The sequence below is a fragment of the Myodes glareolus genome, chromosome 6 (assembly GCF_982192425.1).
Source record: "Myodes glareolus chromosome 6, mMyoGla1.1, whole genome shotgun sequence".
Taxonomy (NCBI): domain Eukaryota; kingdom Metazoa; phylum Chordata; class Mammalia; order Rodentia; family Cricetidae; genus Myodes; species Myodes glareolus.
This window is the reverse complement of record NC_142031.1, coordinates 19,533,877-19,561,465: the sequence shown is the minus strand read 5'-3', so window position 1 is coordinate 19,561,465 and position 27,589 is coordinate 19,533,877. Positions and strand designations below refer to the sequence as shown.

At 46.7% G+C, this 27,589-nt stretch overlaps 1 protein-coding gene and 1 pseudogene across 3 annotated transcripts; one reads left to right on the top strand and one right to left on the bottom strand.

The window, feature by feature from the left end:
* Positions 1–342: 342 nt before the first annotated feature.
* On the bottom strand, positions 343–27,101 carry Rcan3 (regulator of calcineurin 3). 3 transcript variants are annotated; one of them, XM_048443192.3, is made up of 5 exons: positions 26,881–27,101; positions 17,457–17,689; positions 12,153–12,326; positions 10,488–10,659; positions 343–8,778 (listed from the first exon to the last, which is right to left on the bottom strand). In XM_048443192.3, the coding sequence occupies exons 2-5, from the start codon at positions 17,649–17,651 to the stop codon at positions 8,600–8,602; spliced, it is 720 nt and encodes a 239-aa protein (XP_048299149.1). In that variant the 5' UTR covers positions 17,652–17,689; positions 26,881–27,101; the 3' UTR covers positions 343–8,599. The 3 variants fall into 3 exon arrangements, with proteins under 3 accessions (XP_048299149.1, XP_048299150.1, XP_048299151.1); XM_048443193.3 differs by lacking the exon at positions 26,881–27,101 and adding an exon at positions 26,570–26,748 and having other exon boundaries at positions 17,457–17,692; XM_048443194.3 differs by lacking the exon at positions 26,881–27,101 and adding an exon at positions 26,570–26,748.
* On the top strand, positions 1,965–4,369 carry LOC125406296 (protein Spindly pseudogene; annotated as a pseudogene).
* Positions 27,102–27,589: the final 488 nt, after the last annotated feature.

The window sequence follows — 27,589 nt, the reverse complement described above, 5'->3', positions numbered from 1 at the left end:
GTGAGAGCAGCCTGGGCAACCCTGTATCAAAAACAAAAGTAAACAACAAGTCATTTCTGGTTTCAATGCTGGAATGTGGAGCTATTATTTTTCCCAGTAATAAATCGTTTTAGCCAAGGAGCACAGCAGGCAGGGCTTTCCCAGCAGAGAGGACCCACAGCGCTGTCTGCTGCTAGTGGCACCCTGGAATGTGTGTGGCACGGCCCGCACTAATGTGCAGCAGGACTCTTGTTCACAGATCAAATACGGTTTTTTACTTCCCTGACCTTTATGTTATTGCCCGATCGGTCCTAAAGCGCACACACTGAAGGCTGAACACAAAGAACTCTGCTCGATGAACTAATTTTAAAAAACAACCTTTTTATTAGTTTCAACATCAAAACTTGTTACATGTAATTGCAAAGTGTCCTCTAAATTACATTCTGCTTTTGTCACCTCACAGGACAAGGAATGTTTAGAGAGCCTCGGAACACAGGACAGTTGAAGCTGATAATGAACTATGGCCCGTCACATCAAGCACACTAAAACACGGACACATGAAGATCACTGGCCGGTTTTCACAAGTGCAGCGAGTATTCACTACAGTGCATGGGCCCAGGGAGATTAGACACGTCCAGATTCAGAACAAATCCCACTGCAGGTTTGAGTATGAAGAACGAAGCACAATGGCTGCGAAGGCTTTCCCCACACTCCAAAGACGCAAATGCTCCACAGTGACGGGAATAAACACTCAGGGGCTGACAGCAGTGGCTATGGTGCAGTCGCGAGACCGACACCTGCTGTCTCCCCTTAGTTCTCCACCTGACTTTGGGAGATTGGAGACCAACAGGGAACAATACAGAAAAACACCAATTATCTGCATAGATAGAAAATAAATCCTCCTCATGGTAAGAATGCACACCCAGTCAAGGCCATGTGGGAGCTCCAAGGGTCACAGGACCCTCTTCAAGAGTTGCAGGTCCCCAAGAGAAAGCACAAACCCAAGTTAGCAGGTCTCTGCACATTTACCTCCCTGAGGTCACTTCACAGCTCTGACAGAAACCTTACAGGGAACAGGACAAGTTCCCAGCCCTGGCTAGAGATCCAACAGCTGCTGTTGTGTACACCCAGCAGCCCTTCTGTGGAGACAGGGTCTCATAGAGCACAGGCTGGCCTTAAGCTGCAGCAATCCTCCTACCTTCGCCTTCCAAGTGCTGGGATGACAGGCGTGCCATCATGCCTGACGACATTTGGTAACCTGGACTCTCAACTGTCACATTTTGCTCTGCTCAAGAGTGAAGGAAACAGTGGCCCGCTGAGGATGAGGATGGCTCTGGAGAAGCACACTCCAAGGGGAGTGTAAAACGTCAACAGTCACTGGTCATGTGGTTGTTCAGGGTCCATATACCTTACTCTTAACTGTGTAGAATGTGGGCCTCTTGCTTAGAAGCAATATTTCCCCAGGACTCCCGATCTTCTACATTGTCACAAAAGGAAAGAAAAATAGCTCTTTTTCTTTGAGACAGGGTTTTGATTCCATGTCCCAAGACATTCTCATCCTTTCAGTCCCCTTGTCTCAGTCTCCTGAAGGCTGAGATCACAGGCCGGTGCCACCACACCCACACAGCTGTTTCCTCAACACAGATGTGTTAAGGAACACAGAGGGAGAAGGAAAGGTGACCAAGCTCACCTGAGTGACAGGTGAGGGCCAAGACTCTACAGAGAAGAGACAAGCCGGCAGGCGCGAACCCCAGGCATCAAAGAATCATGCACACTTCTACTGATAATTACACCTAGAGCCATCCTTTAAAAATAAATCCCCAAGTCTGTAAAATAGATTACATAGAGCTGAATAAACAGGGCGGCTTTTTTTTGTGCTGATGTGGATGTACTGACACGAATCCGGGCGCTTGCCTAGTGCTTTCTGAACAAGCCGCTGGTTGCAGCAGCCGGGAAGCGTGAACTGGGAGCAGGCTGAAAACAGAAAGCATGGAGAGAGAGATCACAGATCTTCAAAACAAACTCAAAGAGTGTGAAAAGGAGCGATCGAAAGCTGCACAGTATGGCTTACAGCTCTTGGAGAGGCAAACTGGATTGCAGAGTCAATTGGGTAAATGTCATGAAGAAATGAGGATCGTTACTGAGGGTAATAACCAAGAGAAGTATGCGCTTCAAAGAGAAGCTGAGCTCAAGAATCGGATGTTACAAAGTTTGAGCTGTGATTGTGAAGCTTTGAAACAACAGAAAACGCAACCGGAGCAGTTAGAAATGCAGCTAAATAGAAGCCACAGGCAGGAAGTGAACGACCTGAAAAATAAGTTAGAGAAACTGAAAGTGGAGTTAGAGGGTAAGTGAGAAGCAGCTGAAGCAGAAGCTGGACCACCAGGAGGAAGTTCTCGCCCACAAATCGGAAGAGCGCTGGCTAATGGAAGGTGTGAAAACTGCTCTCCAAGAAGAGGTGAACGAGCTGCAGTACAAACAAGAACAACTAGAATGCTCCACTGCTTCCTTAATGCACCGGGTAGACCGGCCTCAAGAAGAAAAAGAGGAGCGAGAGAACAAAGTGGCGCCGTATTATAAAAAGCTGGCGTAGAAAATCAGGATCTTCAGGTGCAGTTGGGTCACGCGCTTCAGCAAGCCTTGGATCCAATAGTAAAGGCAACTCCCTGCTTGCAGAGGTGGATGATCGAAGGGTGGCTAGGGAACGGCAGCTCAACTCGGTGAAAGTCAAATATCAGTCACTGAAGAAGCACAATGCATTCACCAGAGAGCAGATGAACAAAATACAGTTACAAATCTCCACATTGCTGAGGATGTGGGGATCTCAAACTGAGTTGGAGCAGCAGGAACGGTTGTTTACCATATTGGAACAGAAGAATGGTGAAATACAACACCTTTTAGGTGAAATTAAAAATCTGGAGAAATTTAACACCTTATATGAAAGTATGGAATCTAAGCCTTCCACATCAGCCAGCCCTTGTTCTCTAGAAGACAGCACCTACTATGCAGACTTACTTCAACTAAAGCTTGGTAAGTTAAACAAAGAAAGCACAAAAGGCGAGCAGAGAATGAAGGCGATGTTTGAGAGCCGGGCCCTGGATATTGAGCGGAAACTGTTTGTGAATGAAAGACACCTGCAGCTTTCAGAAAGGGAAAATATAAAACCGAGAGCTAAGTTAGATGAATCAAAGCTGAAGTACGAACCTAAACCTGAGAAAACTGAAGCGCCTGTGCTCAGAAAGAGGCGTGAGGTGCTGCCATCGGATGTAACCGCCCCAGAAGAGACACCTGCTGCCAGCACCATCGGGGAAGTTTCTAGACTGCCACTTCAGAGAGAGGAGAGAGTCCTGCCTCAATAGCTTAAGCGGTAGCGCTGTGCAGTCGGGACCGCCGGCCTCTTCAGCCATTCAGCCAGCTAGCCTCTCTCCTCCGAAGGAGAAGAAATGTGTGAAGCGCTTGGACGGTCCGGGCAGTGCTGAGGCCTTACGTGAACAAAGTGGGAACACCCCCAGATCCCTCAGGTTTTCTGCAGATTGTAAGAAATCACACACCATCGTGTACGCATCCTCAAAGTCAACCCCGGAGATGCAGTGCCCACAGCAGGAGGGTGTTGCTCTGCGAGGCTCGCTGAAGATTGTGCCTGTGCACACAATACCCTTGTGGAACATTTTGCGTACACCAGCGCTAAGTCCTCTGTAACTAGAAATTCAGCTATCCTGTGATTCTAACCCAGAGCCTCCGTAAGTGATGGTCCTTCACAGACCGTGAACAAACCATTACCAGAGGAAATGCCTTTATTTAAACCTGTTTGCTGCACTGGACCAGATTTTGAAAGTGATAAATAATGTTCCTGAAGAACTGAAAACTGGGCAGTACAACACTGAAGTTATTAATTATGTTTTCCTATGTACAGTTTCATGAATAAATAAAAATTTATTTTCCCTGTCTTGAAAAAAATAGCTTACATAAAAATATAAATCCATATTCATCTTTAGTCTTGAGCAGAACTTGATTTTCTAAGCACAGAGGGAGGGGGACCTCCCCCAGCAAACTTTCAGCTCCATGCATGCAGCCTCATTCTCTGTGCCCGGCTCCTCTCTTAGGACTCGTTACATTTTAACAGCATGAACGCGACTCTCCAGGGAGCCCATATAAAGTGCTAACCCAACTGCCGTGAAAAGGAAACATGGAAGCAGATTCTAACCCCACGGCTCAATGGTGATAAGAGCACAAGTCACGATCAAGCTGATTAAAAGCTCCCAAGTCGCTACCTCCATCACCGATGTTTAAAAGCCATTTCTCATTCACCATAAGGAGTCCCTCTCCTATCTGCTGGGCCTCCCACTCTTCTCTAAGTGACAGGAAGAAACATCCTCCATACTTTAAGAGTCCAGTGCATGAAAAGACGTGGAAGAAAGGAAGGCCAACCACAATCCCCGCGGTGCTGTACACGCCCATGTAAGTCGGGTGTCAGGTCAGTCACATCGTTTTTAAGACAGTCAAATCATTTCACTTGATTATCATGACTTTTTTTTCTTTTTTGGTCTGATTTGCTTTTTTAGACAGGGACTCACTGTATAGCCCTGGCTGGCTTGGAACTCACTGTGTAGCCCAGGCTGGCTCTGAATTCAGTGCTCCACATGCAGTGCTAAGATTAAAGGTGTTTCCACCATGGCAATAATCATGACATTTTACAAAGGCAGGCCTGGGGCTGGAGCTGGCTCAGCGGGAAGAATGCATGCTGCTCTTGAGGACCAAGTTCAGTTCCTAGTACTCATTCAGGTATCTTACTACTGTCTCCAGCTCCAGGAGATCTAATGCCCTGTTTTGGCCCTTGTGGGCACCCATATGTACATGTGCATACACACACACACACACAGACACGTAAATAAAAATCTTTAAATCTCACCAATCTCAACTCTCACTTTTAAAATATATTTAGAGACAGATTTCATGAAAATGGTAAACAGTCGTCCCCTTATGGGGCAAACTGCTCCTGACCTGTACCCTGGTGTCCCCTCAACTCAAATTGCCCATTTAGTGGCCACAATGCTCTATGTAAACCTTTCGGTAGAACTTAAAATCTTCTCTGTAGAATCCTCTTCCCTTTTTGAGATAATCCCATGTAACACTTAATTTACTATTTAGTTGAGGACAACCTTGAACTCCTGACCCTTCTGCTAGCAGCTACCTCCGAGTGCTGGATTACAAGTGCCCGCTAGTACGTGGCCATCCTGACGTTTGAGGGATGAGTAAAACTACCTTTCAGCTCTCCAAGGTGAGGGGCTGCTCCTAGCTCCTGCCTCTCCACCTCTCTCCATGGACCTTTGGCTCCCACAGGTGGTGTGTTGGAAAAATCTAGACTCTAAGAGCCAAACCCCTGCAGTCCTGCTGGCCAGCCCTACTAAGCGTCACGGCTTCATCACCCTTTACAGGGTTTTTCCTAACACAAAGCCCCGTTCTCTTCCTCACATCTCTCAGTTTGATTCCCACGAAGAGGTGTGGCTTTCTGAAGAAACCAATGGTTACTGTTAGAGCTTCTTTCTGTAGAAGGATTGCAGATTTCTGAGGGAAAGTACGAAAGCGCTCCCGAAGAGCAGCAGGGCACTCTCACAGGGGGAAGCAGAATCCTCTAGGGAAGTTAATTCTAAGAAATAAGTCAGCCAGGCATGGTGGTGCACACCTTTAATTCCAGCACACAGGATGCAGAGGCAGGTATTTCACAGTGAGTTTGAGGCCAGCCTGGTCTACAAAGTGAGTTCCAGAACAGCCAGGGCTGTTACACAGTAAAAACCCTGTCTACAAAAACAAAAAAGAAAAGAATTGAAATAATTCAGTTTGAAAGAAAAATGCACATAAATCTACTATGGGAACTGGAAAGAAGATAAGGGATAAGCTGTGTGCTGTGGTACATCTGTAACATCTGTAATCCTCGCCTTTGGAGGCAGGTGCAGTAGAATCAGGATTCAAGATCAACCTTGGCCACACAGTGAATCTGAGAGCAGCTACCCGTGCTACGTGAGACCCTTTCACAAACAAACAAAAGAACGGGACTCATCTGTTATACAATGGGTACATGAACTGAGCATCAAAATAGCTTAAACACAGACACCTGGAGACTCTGGTTCATTTCATTCAATAGCAGATGAATAGTTTTTCTTCTTCTTGAGCTTGTCTTATGAAAAGAATATACCAGAAAAGAGGAAAATACTAACATTTGCTATCCAGGAAAGTTTAAATGGCTTCCCTTCTCCTTGCACACGCCCCATACATACACACAATTTAATACTCCCAAAAAGATTTAAAGAGATGAATAGTTTGCACCTCTTGACTTAAACAAAAAAGGAATAGGCCAAGTGTTGGGGGACACACTTTTAATTACACACAGGTAATTCTCTCAGCACTTGGGAGGCAGAGGCAGGTAGATCTCTGTGAGTGCGAGGCCAGCCTCCTCTACAGAGCAAGTTCCAGGACAGTCAGAGCTAAAACAAAGAAACCCTGGAAGGCGGGAGAGAGGCGGGTGGGGGGGGGTTCTTAAGTTGGCAGCTAGAAATGAAAGCCAAGACTTAAAAATAGGTTTTGATCACTTAGAGAATTAGAGAGAATTGTTATTGCATAATGTGAAACACAAAAACTTCCCAACTGCTGAAGATCTACTTGTTTGCTGGCAGGTAGGGTCTGTCCTGCAACCAAAAGAAGCAAACTGCTGAGCTCAGAAGTGCAAAGCCAAGCTGGGTGCAAAGGAGAGCCTATCAGCTGACCCAGCAGAGGATGACTTGGCTCCAACAAACCAGTGTGGATGAAATCATAATCTCCAACCAAATCCACACTGAGGACTCCCAATGGCAAACACACAGAGTTCAGCATCTGAGGGCTGAGTACCTGAGGGCAAGGACAACCCTTCCTGTTGCTGTTGTTGGTGATGTGGGGCACATCTGCAGTCCTAGCACTTAGGAGATAGAGGCAGGAGTTCAAGGTCATCCTTGAGACATAGCAAGTTTGATGTCAACCAGAACTATATGAGACCCTGTTTCGACAAGTCAGCATTTGTGTGCAATACAGTTTAAATCTTCAGAAATCAATTCTACCACAAAAGACACTCAGCTCTAACAAATCATGGCTTCAATGTCTCCATTTTTCTTTCTTTACAGTAGCTGCCAAGCTGGTTTCTTAGTTCTGTGCCCAGTCCCTTCACATATCCCAGCCAGCCCCGGACGCCTGCTGTGCAGTGAGAGCACAGTGAGTGGACCAGCGGACCCACCTGGAGCACAGCACTCTGGCAGGAGAGCCTTCTGTAAGAGGGCTGCAGCCCCAGCACACTAGCGATGCTGCACTCACGTACAGAGGCTCAAACACAGCATCAAGAGCAAGAAGCAGTTCCAGCTGAAAGTCAACTGCAAGCCAAGGTGGAAACTTTCATTAAAAGGGAAGCATGGACTGCACACAGGGGCTTACACCTTCAATCCCAGGACTCAGGAGGCTGAGGAAGGAGAACAAATGGTTTCCAGCCTGGGCTACATAGTGGGTCTCAGGCTAGACAGTGTAAGACCTTGTCTCAAAAAAAAAAAAAAAAGTACTGTTTTTTTTTTTTCCTTTCCAAACAGTTGAATACTTGAATGGAAAAATTTGAAGTGCATGGTGGCTCACTTCCTGTAATTCCAGCACTTGGAGGTCTAATGCAGGAGGATCACAGAGGATTTTAAGCCAGCTAGCTACAAAGTGAAACCTTGTCTTCAAAGAAAATAAAAAATGAAACAATTCCTCCCAATTCAAAGTGGTCTTCGGAAAGTCTTATTTTCTGAAATTTAAGACTTGACTAACAGCACAGATCTACACACAGCATAGGACAACTCAGGGAGTGACAAGCTAGCACTAGGATGGTCAAGAGAGAAACTGAAGAGCTGCCCTCCACAGGCTGCAACTCCGCATCATCACCAGCCAAGCTTCCGGGTGACACATCCTGCTTGCAGAGTCCAGGCCTGGAAGGGCTGCACTGGGAGCACGGTTCTGGGCACCACCTCCATCAACTGCAAGAGGGATACTGAGGAGAGCCAAGAACACGTCTGCGCATGCCGTTTCGATCTGATAATCTCACTCATTTGGCAGTTCATCCCCAAGGCTAGTGGAAAAATACTGAAGAAAAAGAGGCTTCTACAAATGATTTTGGATCTAAGGTTTGTGTTTGTGCCAAAAAAAGGTTATGTATACTGAGCGACATTCAGCCTTTGCTCAATGTATTTGTTAGACACGACCACACCGGTACAAAGAATTCCTACAACAAATTACTGAACTTATGAGACTAATTTTTAAATCTGTAAAAACCGTAGTGCACTGGGTGATTCTAATTCTGGCCTTCGGTACCCAATGAGCGATACGTTCTGGGGTACTAATGTTCTGGGGAGGAGTCAGGTGCCACACAGTGGGGGCTAACCTTGTCACTTAAAGTGCCGTTTGCAGCATTGCTCGGAATTTCAAACAGCTGGCCGCATCTGCTACTTCACCCCATGTTCTGGCCTGGCAAGGCTGACCTTGCTGCCAGATGGATGCAGCAGCATCTCGTGGCTGTGCTCCAGTGCAGGTGCAGCAGTAGCAGCAGGAGGCACAGGTGCAGAGGATGGGCTCACAGTGCACAGTCCAGCTGCTCACTCAGGGCGGCTGTGGGAGCTTCCGGGCGCCGAGTCTGCGTGATTTTTTGTTTTGGGTTTTTTGTGTCTTCTTCCTCTTCAGTTTCGCTTTCACAGACGTGCACAACCACGCTGGGGGTAGACTCGGTTCCTGCATGCAGTTCGTATTTCTCCCCTGCCGAGGCAAGCACAAGAAGGGGCCTGGCCGTCAATGGAAGGAATTAATTTATCTCCCAACTTCCTCTTCCACTAATTCATTTAACAGCTGCTGATTTTTTTTTTGAGACTGAGTCTCATGAAATCTGGGTCAGTCAGAAATTTGCTGCTGTAGCTGACACTGGCCTTGAACTCTCCAATTTTTCTGCTTTCATTCTCCCAAGTGCTAGGATTGTAGGCATGTGTTATTTTGGTAGGTTCGTTGTTTAAACTCTGTAAAATCATCTATCCTGCACCAGAGGGGCTTAGCCTGTTTGGTATTAAACATTTCCCTTTTTTCCCTCTCGACAGGGTCTCACTATGCAGACAGGCTGGCCTGGAACTCCCAGAGAGCTGCTTGCCTCTGCCTCCCAAGTGTTGTTAAGGGTAAGTGTCACCATGCCCTGCAGAAGTTCCATTTGTTAAAGACACTGTCCTTTCTGTCCTGGGAGTTAAAATCCAAACATGGCTGCTAAGCACGCAGGCACCTTCAGGGCAGACCCATTCGGCATACCCTGAAACCATCCTATTCACAATAACATCCTGGCCATCATGTTAATCTCCATGACTTTAAACTGAGCATAAAGAATGGGCCTGCTACTGTATGAATATACACAAGCTTCCTTCATTCAGGGAGCACCTTGCTTTGGAACTAGCTCCTGTCTCTTCCTGCAGGTGAGGAAGTTTCTCCACTCTTATGTCCTATGCTTACTTTGGCTTTGTGGTTGTTATGATGGGAACCCATTGATTAGATTACATAAATACTAATTAAGTTGTTAATATAAATGCTAATTGCTATTCTAGAAACAACCGAAGTGGGTTAGTTATATTCATAAAGGTTTTAGGTCCCATGGGAGGCCCTGGCTAGGCTCCAGGCAGCAGTTTCTAGTGTAGGACCTGACTTCTGAAAGGAGTTCAAATGTCCACAGGCATAAAGCTCTTTCTTCTCGGATGCTTCTGAAGTGCCCTGAAGAGACATGCTGTCCTTAACAGCCGGGAATCAGCTCCTCACATTATTAAAGAGATGAGAGCGATAGCAAGTAGAGAAGGAAATAAAAAACAAAACAGAAGCCGGGTGGTGGTGGTGCACCCCTTTAATCCTAGCACTCGGGAAGCAGAGGCAGGTGGATCTCCTTGAGTTTGAGGCCAATCTGGTCTACAGAGCTAGTTCAAGGACAGGCTCCAAAACTACAGAGAAACCCTGTCTTGGGGAAAGAAAAAAAGAAAGAAAGAAAGAAAGAAAGAAAGAAAGAAAGAAAGAAAGAAAGAAAGAAAGAAAGAAAGAAGAGAAAGAAAGAAGAGAAAGAAAGAAGAGAAAAGAAAGAAAGAAAGAAAGAAAGAAAGAAGGAAGGAAGGAAGGAAGGAAGGGAAGAAAGAAAGAAGAAAGGGTTGCAGAGAGAAAGTAGCAAGTGTGTTCGCTAACTGCCTGTGTGAACGCCCAGCTGAACCACTGACAGTGAAAATGATCATGCTGTACGTACCATCTAACGTTCACAACCAGATAACACAGGCTTAGCAGCTGGCTGAGGCCCACAGCATTGGGAATGCAGTCAGAGGGTGGACCCAGACTGGTGTGACAGCAGAGTCCACTGGACAGCCTGCTGTTGCTGGGCTCCACACCCCTACTGAACACCGTCTCCCATACACAAAGCTCCTGGGGACAGTAAGAGCAAAAGCAGAAGCTGTTACCTGGGCCCAGCTTGGAGACAGCACAGAGTAAGTCATAGTTGATCACAGGCATCGCATCTTCACTCTGCTTCCACCCCACGGGCGGGGAGGCTGGAGGGGAGATGAGGAACTGCTTGGTGGGCTGTGGCGGCAGTAAGTAGGACTTGTCCCGAGCCTCTCCAGACACCTGCACCTGCAGGGAAGGACATGGCCACGACCGCTTTGCAAATGTGTCTTCGTTTTCTCAATTTCTATCTTTATGGTAATTGTTACTTTCTTAGAGGGTTATTAAAATTATCCTAAATCGTTTGTGATCTTCCAGGAGGGAGACCGGGTTCACCTGGCTCACTGCACGGGGCCACACACACCGGAAACTTGATAAACATGACTTGAGTGAAAGAATCAGTGTGCAAACTGACGGACAGAGAAATGCACAGCAGTAACTATGGCTGGGATCTGGGCTCTAAGTGTTCCTCAGGGCCTACGTGGTAGAGGCTTGCTCCCCTGAGGGGTGAAATGGGAGCCTTTAGTCACTAGGAGCACACCCTAAGGCACAGGGGCACCCCAGTCCCTGACTCTTCCTGTTTCCCATGAATGAGGTGAACAACTTGGCTTTGCCTTCATGTGCTACCCCCACTGCAGGCCCAAAAGAAAAGGGACGATCATATATGGACTGAAACCTCAAAACCATGAGCCAAGACTTTTCTCCGGTACAGTTGTTATCTCTGATTTGTTACAGCGGGTGTGCTAGCTAGTTTTATGTCACCTGACACAAGCCTTCATCATTGAGAGGAAGGAACCTCAATTAAGATCGGGCTGTAGGCAAGCCTGGAGAGCATTTTCTTAATTAGTGATTAATGTGGGAGGGCCCAGCCATAAGGGTGGTAACACCCTGGGCTGGGGTCCTGGTTCTCTAAGAAAGCAAGTGAGCAAACCATGAAGAGCAAGCCTGTAGGCAGCACCCCTCCATGGCCTCTGCATCAGCTCCTGGCTCCAGGTTCCTGCCCTGGTTGAGCTCTTGCCTCGGCTTCCCTCAATGGAAGGAGATTCAGGAAAAATCCTTTCGTCTCCCAGCTCCTTTAGGCCATGGTGTTTCATCACAGATGGCATCACAGATTTCATCACAGATTAGTAACCCTAACTGCTTCACTGGGAAGAGCTGACGCACGACACAGCTCCAGTCTTAGAACAGAGGAAAATGTTTGTGTGGCGGTCAGAGGACACAGGTCAGCTCTTTCCTCCCACCATGTATGTGTGGGTTCCAGGGCTCAAACTCAGGTCATCAAGCTTAGTGGCAAGCACCTTTACCCACTGAGCCTTCTTGATGGCCCTTGAAGATTTTTTTATGTTCTACAAATGTCACATCCTAAGTGCTATTTTAGATGCAGAGAACATTTAATACACTAACCTTGAAGGTCAGGGCTTAACCTTCCCCTCACAGAGCCCTAGCTGAGCAAAGCTGCCACAAAAATGAACCCCTTAACTGTTAGCTGCAGCAAAGACAGAAGGCTTAATATGCTCCTAAGATAATGAACTCAGGTATGTGTAAAGTAAGAGAAAACACGGCATCGTCAGATCACGGGAACGTCGACATCACAAACCTCTGACCCAGGCTGGAGAGAGAACTGCGAGGAGCTGTGACAGAAAAGCAGCTGTGGGGACACGCAGCCACGTAGCACACCGTACCTGTGCGAAGTAAAGCTTCAGCTTCTGGCCGTGGAAGTCACTCTCATGCAGCTCTATCCGAGCTCTCGCTGCAGCCTCGGGCTTGCTGAAGTTGATCCTCACTCTGCGGAAACTCTTGAACAACTGGAATGTGACCTGGTCATCATAGAGGGTGAAGAGAGCTTCGAACCTCTCCTGTGAGGAGGGCAACAAGGCAGAGAGAAGTGGGAAGAAGAACAGAATACTCCTGTTAACAGGACGCCTGTGGAAGAGAAGTGGCCGGGTGAAGACCCTATGAAGTGCACTCCTTTCCCCATGAAAGCCCCTCTCTGGAGGGAGTTCAGGGTGGACGCCGTGTGACTCGTGCTCACATCTGCACCAACTGAACACAGCTAGCTTCGTTAAATACTGCAGCTTCAAAGGTCATAAGATAAACACGATGCATAAAACAGCACACACGTGTCTCCACACAACAGGAGCACTGCTGCCAAAGTCACCAGTGTATCCAGCTGCGCTGTTCCTCCGGCAACGGAACATCTCTGGTACTCGGGGTGGCCCTTCCCCTGCTTTCTTCACAGTGCTAGGCATTTGTTTGCTGCTTACGCCTGACACACTGAGCGAGATGTGTCTCAGAACCCGAACACCTCTCCCAGCATGTACACACAATACAACACAGAGAAATCACTCTTTTATTTATTTATTTATTTTTTAATTTTTGAGACCAGGCTCTCACACAGGCCAGGCCAACCTCAAACTTGCTAATAGCTGAAGATGACCTTGCATTCTGATCATGGGGTACCACCAGGCCTGGCAGCTTCCTAACTTTCGCTTTTAATGTCTATGTATCTTTATGCTTCAGAAAAGTTTCAGAAACAGCACATGTACACATGATCTGCATGCGATGTGTGCAGTAAACAAAGCCGATTTACTACTCACTGTCTTGTTTGGAGAGTGTCTCTCACTATGTCACACTGGTTGGTCTGAAATTCACAGAGAGCCACCTGCCTCTGCCTCCTGGATGCTGGAACCATAGTATCTTTTTATAGACTTTATAGACTGGCCTTTAAAATCTTCAAATATTAAGCTGGGCAATGGTGGCACACGTCTTTAATCCTAGCACTTGGGAGGTGGAGGCAGAAGCAGGTTTCTATGAGTTCGAGGCCAGCCTGGTCTACAAAGAGAGTTCCAGGACAGCAAGAGGTATTACACAGAGAAATTCAGTCTTGAAAAATCAAAAGTAAATAAATAAAATTCAAATACTGAACAGTTCCAGTAGTGTTTTGGTTAGGCAGACTAGGAAAGAGTTGGGGTCAGAACAGAGCTCTGCTTCCTTCCCACTTAGCAGCCTCCTGCGCAGCCTTCACCGCTGGTCCTCAGCCACTACCATGGAAAACCCATCCCGCAGGGCAGCGGACAGTTCATGGTGCTTGCTGCCATATCCAACGACCTGAGCATTCAATCCAGGTGTTCTCTGCACTTGGTGATGCTGAGTGTCCCCATCAAAAACAGGACTCAGGGGTCAGGCAGAGCTACCTTCATATGCCCCATTACCACAAGAAGGCATTAAAACCCAGTGTCCTATGGGTACCTACAGCAACAGATAAACAGTCTGTATACAAAGGGACAATCCCACACCGGACACATGACATTTCATACCAGCCAGTCCTACCTAGAGCAATTCTCTGAGGCTGGAGAGATGCCTCAGTGAACACTTGGTACTCAAGTTGAGAACTGGTGTTTGGACACCCAGACCTCACAGAAGAAGCTGAGCAGGCCTGATGGCCTGTGACCCCAGTGCCTCAGGGAGTCAGGAGCTGGAGTTAGACTAGCAGGACCAGTGAGCTCTAGGTTCAGTGAGACACCTGATATTAAAGTCTGATCACCTCATGCAAGCATACACGTGCCCACAAGCACATGTGTAAGCACACACACGCACACACACACACACACACACACACGTGTACATGCACACACATACACTCCACATACATATATACAGAACTTCACTCTGTATTAACATCGACTGAGTCCACTACAACACACATTAGAAAAACATGTATCATACTTTTAAATTCATGCTCAAACACGAGCATGTCTGTTCCCTATTTAAGAAAAGGAAAGTTGGGGGCAAGGGCAGCTTGATGATCTGAGTTTGATTCCTGAGCCTACATGGGAGAAACAGCCACAGCCTCCTGAAAGTTGTCCTCTGGCGTTTATACTTGTGCTGTGGAATGTGTCTCACCCCTAAATAAATGTAAAAGGTATTTTTAATTAAAAAATTTTTTAAAAAGGGGGAAACTTTGTATTAAAAACAACAAATAAGCTGGATGGTGGTGGTGCACACTTTAATCCCAGCACTCGGGAGGCAGAGGCAGGCGGATCTCTGTGAGTCTGAGGTCAGCCTGGTCTACAGAGTGAGTTCCAGAATAGCCAAGGCTGTTATAGAGAAACCCTGTTTTAAAAAAAAACAAAACAAAACAACAACAAAACTGCTTAGGGCCAAGCACATGTGCTGCTCTTGCAGAGGACCCGGATTCATTTTCCAGCATCTACACTCTAAATGGCTCACAACCACCTACAATTCCAGTTCCAAGAAATCTATTACCCTCATCTAGTTTCTCTGGAGATCCATACACATATACACACAAATAAAACTTTTTTTTTAAAAAAAAAGAAGAGCAAAAGAAAATCAACAAGAACTCAATTTTTCATCGAATCAAAACTTTCCCAGGCCATGTGTGGAAAAAACGGAAATAAACTTCTTGGTGTGAAGCTCCTCCTAATAAGGACGTGTATCTGTTATTTTCTGTGTGCACAAGTGGGTATCAGGGAGTCTCGGAACTGTGTGGCACCCATGACCTCCTTTCACCATCCTGTAGGTTTTTGGGGGCAGGGGTTGTCAAGCTTGCACCGTTGAACATCAAGCACCTTCCCCTAAAGATCCATCTCACTGCCCCGAAGGATTTGTAATCTTAAGATAAAGTGGTCGTAAGATCCTCTCAGATACCAAAATGCTTGTAGAATAAATGGCGGATATAAACAGGGCAGTATTTGCAAAGAACTGGCACACTGCTCCAGATGCACTGAACAACCTCTGGATGATCTACATAGAATACAGTGTAAATAGTTTTCATACTGCATTGCTAGGAACAACAAACATCTATAAATATTCAGTATAGAAACAACGTACTCTTTTCTCTCTCTCTCTCTTTTCTTTTCTGAGACAGGGTCTCACTATGCAGCCCTTGTGGGACTCACTATGTAGACCAGGCTGGCCTCCAACTCAGAGACCCACCTCCCCTCCCTCTGCCTCCCATGTGCTGGAATTAAAGCTGTAGATGCCCCATGTAGATACAATTTCTTAATGGAACCTTTTCCATCAGTGGCTGTTGAACTCAGAGATGCTATATCCACTGATAGATACAAAGGGCTGGATTTACCTGTGCTTTCTTATGATAACAAACAAATCGTCTCTAACACAAAATTCGGAGCTCTTAAACAGATGAGAAAAACAGGATGGACAATTGCAGGATTCTAAACTGTGACTGGACTGGGCAAAGCAGCAGCATTTGTGAGATAAACCAGCCTGCAAAGAAAGCCTTGGTGACTGACCATGCCCGCCAGCCCCTGTGGTGTAGGACTCCTGAGTCTCCCCAGCACACACACATGCCCAGTGCAGTTTGGACTGCCGCCCTTTGCTCAGAAGCCCTCGGGACTGCATCCTGCAGAAGGGCCAGCTCTTCCACTTGGCATCAGGGTACTTCACAGGATGGCCCAACATCTGCCTCCCAGCCAAATGTTCTTGACTTGGACAGTTATTGCCTGTGTGCCAACCACTCTTGTTCCTGCTACTCACTATCCTAATTAGGTTTCTTGGTATATCTGGTTTCCTCTGGCTAAAGTGTCCTTCCTTTCCTCTGTAAAATTCTAACTCACAGCTCCTCTCCCACGCCACATGCCCTTTGGAGAGACTTACTGAGCCTGGCTGTGCACTTGTCCACAGAAACCTTGATGGACTCCATTGTTTCTAGAGGGACTAACTTTCCATCTTGTCGCCGACCCACCAGCCCCCTGCAGGACTGTACACCCATGACTCAGACGCTGCTTAATTTGCACTCTGTCCCTTAACCTATGCTGCAGGTGTTTGAGCATGTATCCAGTTCTGCCCTGAAAGACACTGAAGGAAGTCCAGCCTGGGCTACAGAGTGAGAATGGGTCTCACTGAAAGGAAAGTTCTTTGTGTACATAGTTAACATTTAAGGGTCAAGTCAGGAGTGGTGGTTTCTACCTGTACACCCAGTGCCCAGATGTCAGCCTAGACCACACAGTGAGACTCAGAGAAAGAAAAAAAGAAAGAAAGGTGTGCAGGCTTTTATGAGATCACGATCACACACACACACACACACACACACACACACACACACAGTTTCTAAGTAAATAAATAGCTTTAAAAAGTTAATCTTATTTTTCCTTCCAAACCATACAAAGTACTACCAGAAATGTTAACAATGATAATTAATCCTAATAGCCTACATGCTATAAGCCCTAGGAAAAAGCTGAATTCCTTCTTCAGTGAATGTTCAAGGAGGAGGAAGCCAGGAAAAATCATGTGCTTGGAGGCTGGGTGTGGTGACATATCCCTGTGACATCTCAGCATTCAGGAGTTAGAGCTGGGAGGATCACTGGAAGTTCTAGGCTAGCCTGAACCACACATATATTTCCACGGCAGTCTGAGCCACACAGCCAATCCCAGGCCAGTCTGAGCCACACAGCCAATCCCATGACAGTCTGAGCCACACAGCCAATCCCATGACAATTTGAGCCACATAGCCAATCCCAGGCCAGTTTGGGCCACAGAGTAAGACCTTGTCTCAAACAACTACAACAGCATGTTGGGTAAAGGAGGAATTAGTGGTGGAGGTGGGAAAGGCACAAGAGAGGATGACAGAATGTATATGGCAGAATCACATTATGTACAGAAATAAAATTACTAATGATTCACATTATGTATATTTAATATCTTCAAGTAAAACATTAAAAAAGCTTTCCCTCAATTACAGTCTCCAAAACTCAATGAATAGGAGAATGAATGAAAAGCACATTTAATGAGCCTTGAATTCACTAAGAGCCAAGACTTCTCAGGTGGAGCAGGAGGGCTGGCTCTGCAGCACACCTGTGAGTGGCAGACCGAGACTCCTGAGATACAGCGAGGGACCCAGTGTAGCACACATTTTCTGTTATTTCACGTCACGGCTCTCAGACCTGTCTACTCAAAGCTATCTATGCTTCCGACGGTGTAAGTGCAGGGACTGGGGGCATGCCTACCTTCTGCTCTTGGACCTCAAACACCGCTTCGTGGACACTGCAAGCAAAAAGTGAGGTGGGCAGGTCGCTCAGATCCATCATCTCTTCCAAGTCATCTTCATTTTCACCGAAGACCATCTCCTCTTCCTCTTCCTGATCGCTGCTACAGAGATCTGACTGGCTGTCATTCCAAGATTTCATGGTGTCTCGAAGCATCTTCTCTGTGGGTAAAGTTCTAGGATATCTGCCAGACACTGCTTTAAAAAAAAAAAGAAAGAAAGAAAACAATGGAGAAAAAAAACTGAAGGCCTTATCATGTTGCAGTCAATCTATCCTCAAGACAGCAATTCATCAAGCAAAATGACTTTATCCAGGAAAGATCAATCAGCATTTAAGTCAGCTCCAGATCTCACAAGTGAATTTTCTATCTACACACCTGATTTGCTTAGCAGATTTTATGGGGCAATGGAATATGAAGAAGCGAAAAAGAAAACGCTTCCTGGTGAAAACAGGAAGAAAAGGACGAGGTGACAGGATCGCATCAACATGTACTTTGGTTTACAAGCAGAGAGAGGGAAAGTGGGAGCCGGAGCGGCCCTCACATATTTGTTTTGGGTTTTAGGCGGCAAACACTGGAAGTGGCCCAGCAGAATCACACCCACACGGTCTGCTCGCCATCTGCACCCTGAAATGCTGTCGCGAGGCTCTGCCTTTCTTACCCAGTAAGTTTTTTTTTTTTTTCCTGAGCAGACTCTCAAATAATTAAGTTGTCTAGATCCCTGAGTTTCCTCTCAAAGGTGTTCATGAACTCAAGAGTGTACAGCATACAACTAAAACTGGAAGACAACCCAGAAGACGCACTCCTGAACTTTTAGACATTGTGCACTTAGAGTCAGAGGCCTAGAGCTGGCACTGTCCTTCTGTAAAACACTGGAGCAGAATCTGCCTGTGTCTGGCTCCTCAGGAAACCACACCACACTCATCACACAGTGTACCTTTGGACATGTGACATGGAACTGAAGGAAAACCACGAGTGACAGAGGCACCGAGTGATCATGAGTATTACAACTGCACTTCTGAGTTCCCTTTCATTTTGAAGGACACAGGCTCCAGATGCATTGCTTACATAGGATACATTTCATACTGGTTATTAACTATGGGGTAAAAATAGTGGAGTTTCCAGCTGGGCAGTGGTGGTGCATGCCTTTAATTCCAGCACTCGGGAGGCAGAGGCAGGCGGATCTCTGTGAGTTTGAGGCCAGCCTGGTCTACAGAGTGAGTTCCAGAACAGCCAAAGCTACACAGAGAAACCTGTCTCAAAAAAACAAAAACAAAAACAAAAACAAAAGCATTTTCCCATTATTCTATACCACTCAAGACAACTTTAAAAAACAGCATCTATCCTTGTTCTGTCAACATTCTGGACACCTCCTGCCAGGCACTGGGGGACACTGAGTAGTTGTCCTGTAGGGCAAGCCAGTCACACCCCCTAACGGGGCCTCATCCTACTGTCTGCTCTACCATCCACTTCTCCACCTGCTCCTCTTCCTCGGCACGGAAGCCCGCTCATGTTGGATCCCACCATTGGTTCTACCTTGGCTTCATCTACCTGCTCCTCTTCCTACCCACTCCCTGTAGATGGGTTCACCTACTTTATTTCCTCCATCCCACTCCCTCCAGGGTTTAGTCTCCCAAGCAGCTGCCATTCTCTCTTGGCTTCAACTCCCCTCATTACTGACAACCAAGGCTTCCTGAGCACCAGAACCCACTTTCTGCAGTGTGCCCTCGACATCCCCCTTCCTTCACTCCCAGTCTCTCCCCACAGGCATTTTTCTCAGTCACTTTTTACACTTGGGTCTCTCTGAGGTTCCAGCGCTGCCCCCTCTGGAGCCTTTAGCTTCTTAGTTCTCAACTGGGTTTCCTGCTCCTCTGGGCCTCCCATGTGCCAGTACCATCTTGCATTTCACACAATTGCTCCTAATCCATGAAGCACGGCATCAAAGCCGCAGGGAAAGGAGGGCTGAATCTGCACCACATAGAACTGGAGGTTTGGAAGATATACCACATCCCTGGAGATTCTAAGTTGCCCCCTGGCCCACAGGGCTGACAATAAATCTTAGCTGATTCTTTTAATTGCTGTGTGAGGTCTTTCTAGTCTGAGGGGAGACCCCCAGGAGAGTGTCTCACTACAGCTTTCATTGAGGGAGGCTGGGCTCTCACACTCCGCTCCCTTCTCTGTTCTCAGGTTATTCAATTGCTGACAAATCACCGACTGCTCATGCCTTCAATTTCCCAGGCCCTGCCAGTTTCTGACTCACAGCTGCTCAGCAAGGACTGCTGAACAAAAGCAGACAGCACCGAGCATCATGCCATGTCACCATGTCACTGGAATGTCATCAATGACAGAAAAAATTCAGTTCTGTAAGGAATTAGAGATGTACTGTGGGACAATGGTCTTGGACCCCGTAAAGATTTGTTACTTGCATGGCTTAATAAAATGCTGATTGGCCAGTAGCCAGGCAGGAAGTATAGGCGGGGCAACCAGAATAGAATTCTGGGAAGGGGAAAGGCTCAGTCTGCAGTTATCACCCAGATTCAGAGGACACAAGGTGAGAATGCCTCACTGACAAAAAGTACCAAGCCATGTGGCTAACACAGACAAGAATTATGGGTTAATTTAAGATGTAAGAGTTAGTTGATAAGAAGGCTGAGCTGACAGGCCAACCAGTTTATAACTAATGGAGGCCTCTGTGTGCTTCTTTGGGACTGAATGGCTGCGGGCTCAGGTGGGACAGAAACCTCTGTCAACAGAGATGGGCTCCCAAAAACGGCTGTGGAGGACAACAGCAGGTAAAGAATGGGTGCAGTCTGGCACCAAGCAGGCGTTTGCAGTCAGAACGAGAAAAGTCAGAAAGCTGGTATATAGGTATTTAGTACCAGTCTAGTTTAATCTTGGGTATAAAAGTGGGCTTTCTTTGTAGCCTGTCTATGGCATTAAGTGTTTGTTTTTTGTAATCCCTCATTTATTTTTTATTTTCTCCTACTTAAAAGATTCTGGGCAGTAGTGGCACACACCTTTAATCCCAACACTTGAGAGGCAGAGGTGGGCGGATCTCTGTGAGTTCGAGGCCAGCCTGGTCTACAGAGTGAGTTCCAAGATAGTCAGAACTGTTACACAGAAAAACCCTGTCTCAAAGAAAGAAGGAACTTCCCAAAGATTCCCCCACAATAAATATGCACAAAAGATGGTCATGGTAGCTCATGTTTTTAATCCCAGCACTTAGCAGACAGAGGCTAGTGGATCTCCATGAGTTCCAGGCCAGCCTAGTTACATAGGGAGTGAGGACCAGACCAGTTCCAGGCAGGCAGAGCTCCTTTGGAGAGGGGGAGAGGGAGAGTAGAGGAAGGGAAAGAAAAGCTATTTTCTGCCTACACATGTGTAGAACTGGCCTTGATAGTGCTAAACCCATACTCTACTATTGAACTACAGTCCTAGTTTACAGTCTACTTTTAGTAATTATTACTTTGTTTCAAGGTTCTTCCTCCAATATCACAGAGAATAAAATAAAATAGAGCATAGGAAACAATCCTTGACTTGACTTAGAATTTTATATATTCGTTTCCTGTTTTTCTACCTCCAACTTAGGGTAGCTTTCTTTTGATATAACTTCAAAAAGAAATGATAAAAATGGGCTTAGGCATGCATGGTAGCTCATGTCTATAATCTCAGCATTTGAGAGCCGGAGACAGGAGGATTGCCATGAACTTGAAGTCAGCTTGGGCTATATAGTAAGTTCCAGGCTTGCCTGGGTTACATGGTAACCATCTTAGCTGGGTGGTGGTGCAAAAGCATTAATCATTAATCACAGCATTCAGGAGGCAGAGGTAGGCGGATCTCTGAGTTCAAGAGTCTGGTTTACAGAGCGAGTTATAGGACAACCAGGGCTACACAGAGAAACCCTGTCTCAAAAATGCAAAAGAGACTGCTCAGGGGTTAAGAGCACTGACTGCTCTTCCAGAGGACCTGGGTTCAATTCCTAGCACCCACATGGCAGCTTACACCTGTCTGTAACTCCAGTTTTAGGGAACCCAACACCCATAGCAAAAACACCAATGTACGTTAAAAAATCCAAACAAAACTAAACAACAACAAAAACTAACACATCTTTACATACAGGTAGCAGACTGCCTTTTAACTTTATCATTCTCTCTCCAAACTATTAAAAAGTAAAGCATAGTTCATATTCTATCAAATCAGCATGAGAGCAAAATCCATTTCTTACACAGTAGCAAAACCCACACGTTTAACAACGATATAATAGTATTATCCATTTTAGTCTCTATTCAAATTTTATTATCCTAACAATGGCCACAATAATAATTGTTCCTTCAAAATTACTTATTGTGGCACTAAAGGTTAGATCCAGGGCCTCCTACATACTAGGCAAGTGCTCTACCACTGAGCTGCTTCTCAGTCCTCTTTTTATCTGCATTTTGAGACAAAGAGACATGGTCTCCTTAAGGTGTCCAGCCTGGCTCTGAATACTCGCGTTAGCCTAGTCCTTGAACTTTTGACCCTTTTGCCTCAGCTTTTCCGTTAGCTGGGATTACAGGCTTATGCCACCAAGCCCAGATCAAAGGTTTTAGAGTATCATTAAGTAATTCTGTTATAAGACTTACACATTTATATTCTTAAAAAGGACAGACTGGAAATGCACCTAACTGTGAATGTGTCTGAGCAATCCCTGTCTCCAGGAGGGGTCAGGGGCCACCTTCAGACCTCCAACATGGGAACTCTGGCCCCTACAGGACTCCGTTCATATACATGACTCTATCTTACCTGTTTCTGGTGGATTTGGTTTTGTAAATTTCTAGTGCCTCTTTATGTATGTGTTTTTATACATATGTGTGTGCTGGTATGTGCCATGGTGTGCACATGGGAGACAGAGGGCAATTTTTGGTTCTCTCCTCCTACCATGTAGAACTCAGGCCATGTTAGGCTTGGCAGCAAGTGCTTTTACCCTGTGAGCCATCTCACTAAACCTGCCTAACTGTTCCTAATTTCTCAGGTACAAAATGTAGATAATAATAATCTCCACTCAATAAAGACGTTGCAAGAAGTAAAGGCTCATACTCAGAATAATGTTTTGCGCATGACCAGTACTCAGTAATTCTTTTAAAACAAGCATGGTATGAGTTTCCTTGTTGGTTGAAAGGGCCGAAATAGCATCAGCACGGCTGGTAAAACTGACATTTAAATCATAATACAGAGGAGAAAAATAACAAGACAACCCTCTAAATGATCACAAAGGAAGAGAAACTCCTCGCAGTTTGTATGACCTCAAGAAAAGCAGGGAGGGTTTGTCAGTAAATGGTGCTCCTGAACAGCCGCTGAGGTAGCTATCTGCTTCCAGTGTGATACAGACTTACAACAAAAATGCCACTAGGCCTTTGCATGAGCCTTATAGAAATTTATGTCACAGCGAAATGTCTATGGTATCAGCCATTACTTGACAGATATTGGCTATCTTGCTAAAAACACACAATGAGGTTTTTGTGTATGTGTTTTTGTTTTGAAGTCAACACTGTCAATCACTTCAGAATTTCCTGACATTCTAAATGCGGTTAAAACTGAAAAGAGCAGCTGGGTGGTGGGGAAGCACACCTTTAATCCCAGCACTCAGGAGGCAGAGGCAGGCAGATCTCTGTGAGTTTGAGGCCAGTCTGGCCTATAGAGAGAGTGCAAGGGCAGGCTCTAAAGCTACATTGAGAAAACAATGTTTTGGAAACATTGTTTGGGAACAAACAAACAAAATAAACAAAAAATTGAAAAGAGAAATATGCATGGACATCACACACAGTAACCTGGCAGCCACTTAAAGCTAAGGTTGGATTCATTAAGGCAATGCACAACAATACGGGGATGGGGCTATGGCTCAGTACTACAGCCCTGGCTTGGCATCAGGAGCCCTAGGTTCCATTGCTAGCACAGAGGTTTTATTCCTGACTACTGGAGCTATTGCAGCCTCCACCTGTGCTGATCGGGGCTTGGTATCACCTCCAGTGCCGCCTTAGTCCTGGCTGCCTTCTGGCAGACGACTTCTTCATAGAAACATGAATTGAGTGGGAAACCTCCAAGGAGCATGGCCATCTGCTCTGCTGTACCAGCCTCGGGACAAGACTAATCCACCAAGACTACACGCCAAGCAATTTCAGTCGATAAGGAAAAGGTGAATTCTTTCTGCTCCAGAATTAAAAAAAAATACTATGTTTCCCAACTTGAGGAACATTTTAATATCTTAGCCAGATTTGTTTGAAATGAGTAAAATGGCTACAAAAATACCAGAAGCAAATGTGTACTTTATTTGAATTTCTAATTTAGACTAAATCTTCCAAAAGACTACTCAGGACTGCCAACATCGAGGTTGTGGAATCTACTGATTCCTCTATCTCCCAGTCCTTCTTATCAATCATTGACAGAATTCTACTTTTTTTAAAAAGTAGTAACGACAAACAAAAATCAGTATAATAAAGTTGGCAGAACATTAGAGTAAAATAGGTTATAAAGACTAGATTTTGGGGGCTAGAGAGATGGCTTAGCAGCTAAGAGCATGTACCGCTTTTGCAGATGACCAGAGTTTGGTTCCTAGCTCCCACGTCAGGTGGCTCTTAACTACCTGCAACTCCAGCTCTAGGGAATCCAATGTCCTCTTCTGGCCTCCACAGATACCTGTGCTCATGTGCATATACTCATACACAGACACAATCTTAAAAAAAAACAACTTTTTAAGTGTTATATTTCTGGAGCTAGAGAGATGGCTCTTGCTTTTGCAGAAGACCTGGGTTCAGTTCCCAGCACCCGTATGGGAGCTCACGACTATCAGTAATTCTAGGATATCTGATGCTTTCTTCTGGGGGCGCCAGGCATAGGTGTGGTACATATACATACAAGCAGACAAAATTCATGCACCTAAAATAAACCTCTAAAAACTTAAAAATTACATTTCTGTATTTTCAGGATGTAAAGTCACGCCATTTTATTGATAACCTACAACGTTCCTATCATCATCGCTGATGGTCTTACTCCACCCATCAGTATGAGAAAGACAAAAGGAGAGCAATGCACAGTGCGACTTCCGAGAGTGACTGATGCTATTTGTTGTTGCGTGTAACTCATTTTCCCTGAACATAATCGCTTCACTCCAGGGTGAGGCACCCTCCACTCAACAGTTGAAGGATTTTTCCCTGTTCTTACACTGGGGGTTGAACCTAGCGCCTCAAGCACGCTGGTCAGCCCTTGAGCGCCATCACTCCAGGCAAAGTGGAGTTTTCTGTAGGGTTCTGGAGCTAAGTCAAAGGCTGCTTCTGAGCATGAACACCTGCAAGCCACTGCACGGGTCACAGGTCAGAGGAATGGAGTTCTAAGTCACACTACTTTTCACACCTTTCCCTCCTTTGGGACCCACATTTCCTGGGCCCTCATGCAGCGTTGTTTCTCATTTGCTAGCCTAAGACTACACGGGGTTCTAAAACCGTAAAATATATCACGATTGGATGGTAAAGAAAATCCCCCAAGCACTAAAACCTCCTCTTTTGGAAACTGGCTGCTGATGGGGTAAGATGTAAAGCTGTAGCAAAGATTAACAGGACGCTAATTTTAATTACTTCATAATCGTCCTACATCCAAAGTGCATCAGAACAATACATAAAATCCCAATCAAAAAGAACAACTGCATGCCAGGAAAAAAAAAAGCTAGACTCTGAGACGTACTGTATTTTTTAATTCTGACGTTTTACTTATTTATTTGTATGTATGTTTGCCCGTGGGTGCATGCTGGTGCATCAGGTACATGGATGAGCCCTCAGAGGTAAGAAGAGGAGGGGGGTAACAAGGAACAGGAGCTACAGACTTGGGAACTGTCATATGGATGCTGGGAATCTATGCTCAGTCCTCTGCAAGAGCAGCAAGTGCTCCGAATAGCCGAGCCAGCCCTCCAGCGACAATATTTTGTTAGACTATATTTATTTAACGGATGAATTGTGCTTGCCTGTGGTCGCAGCAGCACTCACATGGAGGTCAGAGAACAGCTTGGAGGAGGTGGTTCTCTCCTTCTACCCCGTGGGCTCCCGGGATGATGAACTCCAGCTGTCAAGCTTTACAGCCTCATTACCTGCTGAGCCATCACACAGGACCAAACATTGTCTTACAGTTTGATACACTGGACCAGAGGTAATGGCATAGTGATAAAATAAGAGGGCTTTTTTTTTTTTAAATTTTGGGCAGGGCCTTGTTATGTAGTCTAGACTAGCCTCTCAAATACTGAGGGAGGAAATAAATAAATAAATAAAAACCGTGCGCAGCACTCAGTCCTTAGAATAAGATTTTTAAGTAATCAGCAATTACAGCTACAGATGAAATTACTTCTCTGGCCAAACAGTAGATGAAAGACTTCTATGAAAAGTTCAAGTAAATCTGTTGTACTAGACAGCTTTCAACAAGGGGATGCGAGTATCTTTTGGTTTTAAACTCTACACTACATCACTCTAAATAATCCTAGTTTGAATCTGAAACACGGGCGTGAGTGGCTAGAATCTTAATCTCCTGAAGAGATGATGAGATTTCACAGGGAAGCTGGAACCGGACAACCTGGAAACAGACCACACTATTGAAGGCACGTCGGTTCAGGAGGCGGACACAAGTTTTCAGAAGCCAGGGCGGCAGAGATGCGCTGATGATATTCCTGAATCCTGGGGGAGGGAAAAGGGGGAGGAGACTGGGGCTTCCACCTGCTGCCAGCCTGTTTTCCTGGCCACACCTTCCCTGCCCTCGAGGGCAGACTGGGCCTGTCATCTTCCAAAAAGTCGTACAGTTGATGGAAAAACTGGTGGTGGAGGAGGAAGGACTTGGGGGCGAGGGGTGTTTTGTAGGATGTTACCCCGAAGCGCCCTGGGAAGACCCTGGGGACCAGGCGGCTGGCCCTTTTGCAGCGTCTAGGGGGCTCCGGGCAGCTCTGGGCGACTGCTGCTGCGGTTGAGGCTACTGTAACTTTCGGGGTCCCGGGGATCCCCAGCGCCGCTGCAAACCTGCCCCGAGCGGCCGCGCGCCGGCCCCGCCCTGCGAAGGGGAGACTCACCTGTACGCTCGAGGGGAGAGGCCCGAGGGCGACGAGCGCGGCTTGGGGAGGACAGACCCCCTCCGCCCGGGGCCGCGGGGAGCCGCCACGCCCTCGACGCCGGCAGCCTCAGCCCGGGGACGCGGGCGGTGACTTGTGCCGGAGCGAGGTCGCTGGCGTCGCGCGCGCTCCCGGACCCGCGCGCCTCGCGCCCTCCCTTGGGGCCTGGCGCCTAGCGGGCGCGAGGCGCAGGCGCACGGACGAGTGGGCGGGACCAACAGCTGGTGGGCGGGGCTGTATGGGCGTGGCATGTTCTGCGCGCGCGCACTCACCCGCTCTTCCTGGCTTTCTGGCACAGCTTGTGGGAGCTTTGGGCGGGAACCCTGAGCAAAGGCTTTATGTGACCTCCAAAAAAGGAGCTTTGACGACCCCTACGTGTTCGCCGCGACCCAGAAGCCTCTCCTCTCTCCTTGCTGACACCACAGGACAGTGACAAGAACAGCTAGCGAGGATACTAGAAACCTCAGAGCGGGTTCCTGTGAGCTCCAGCCGGGGAACCCGCCAACCGGATGTGCCAGACCGCACCCTGCAGCCCCCACCGCCCAGCAGAGGCGACGGCGACGTCGCCGAGTTGTGGGTGTCACCAGGTGTGTGACTGCACCCGCTCCACCCTCCCTTCGTTGCACGCTGCACAGATGTACAATATTAATGATATTTGCGTTTGCCTTTCCGTGCCCAGTCTTGATTGTCTCCCTTGGAGACAATGGGGCATTAATTATGTCTAGGTCGAGGTCTCCGCCAGTGGTAGCACCGAGGCTGGCTGGCATCAGTGCGTTAGTTTAATTTGACTGAGGCCAGCCTGGCGGGGAGCTGTGCTTTCCTGCAGCTCACAGGCTGGATGATGGGTACAGAGCTGGAGAGCTTGTCTCAGCTCCGGCTAGAAGGAATCTGCTCTGCTGGCCCGCAGTATGGTTCAGCTCCCCCGGGACCAGCGTGGTGGAAGGAGAAAACCAACTCCCACAATTATTCCTTGACCTCCAC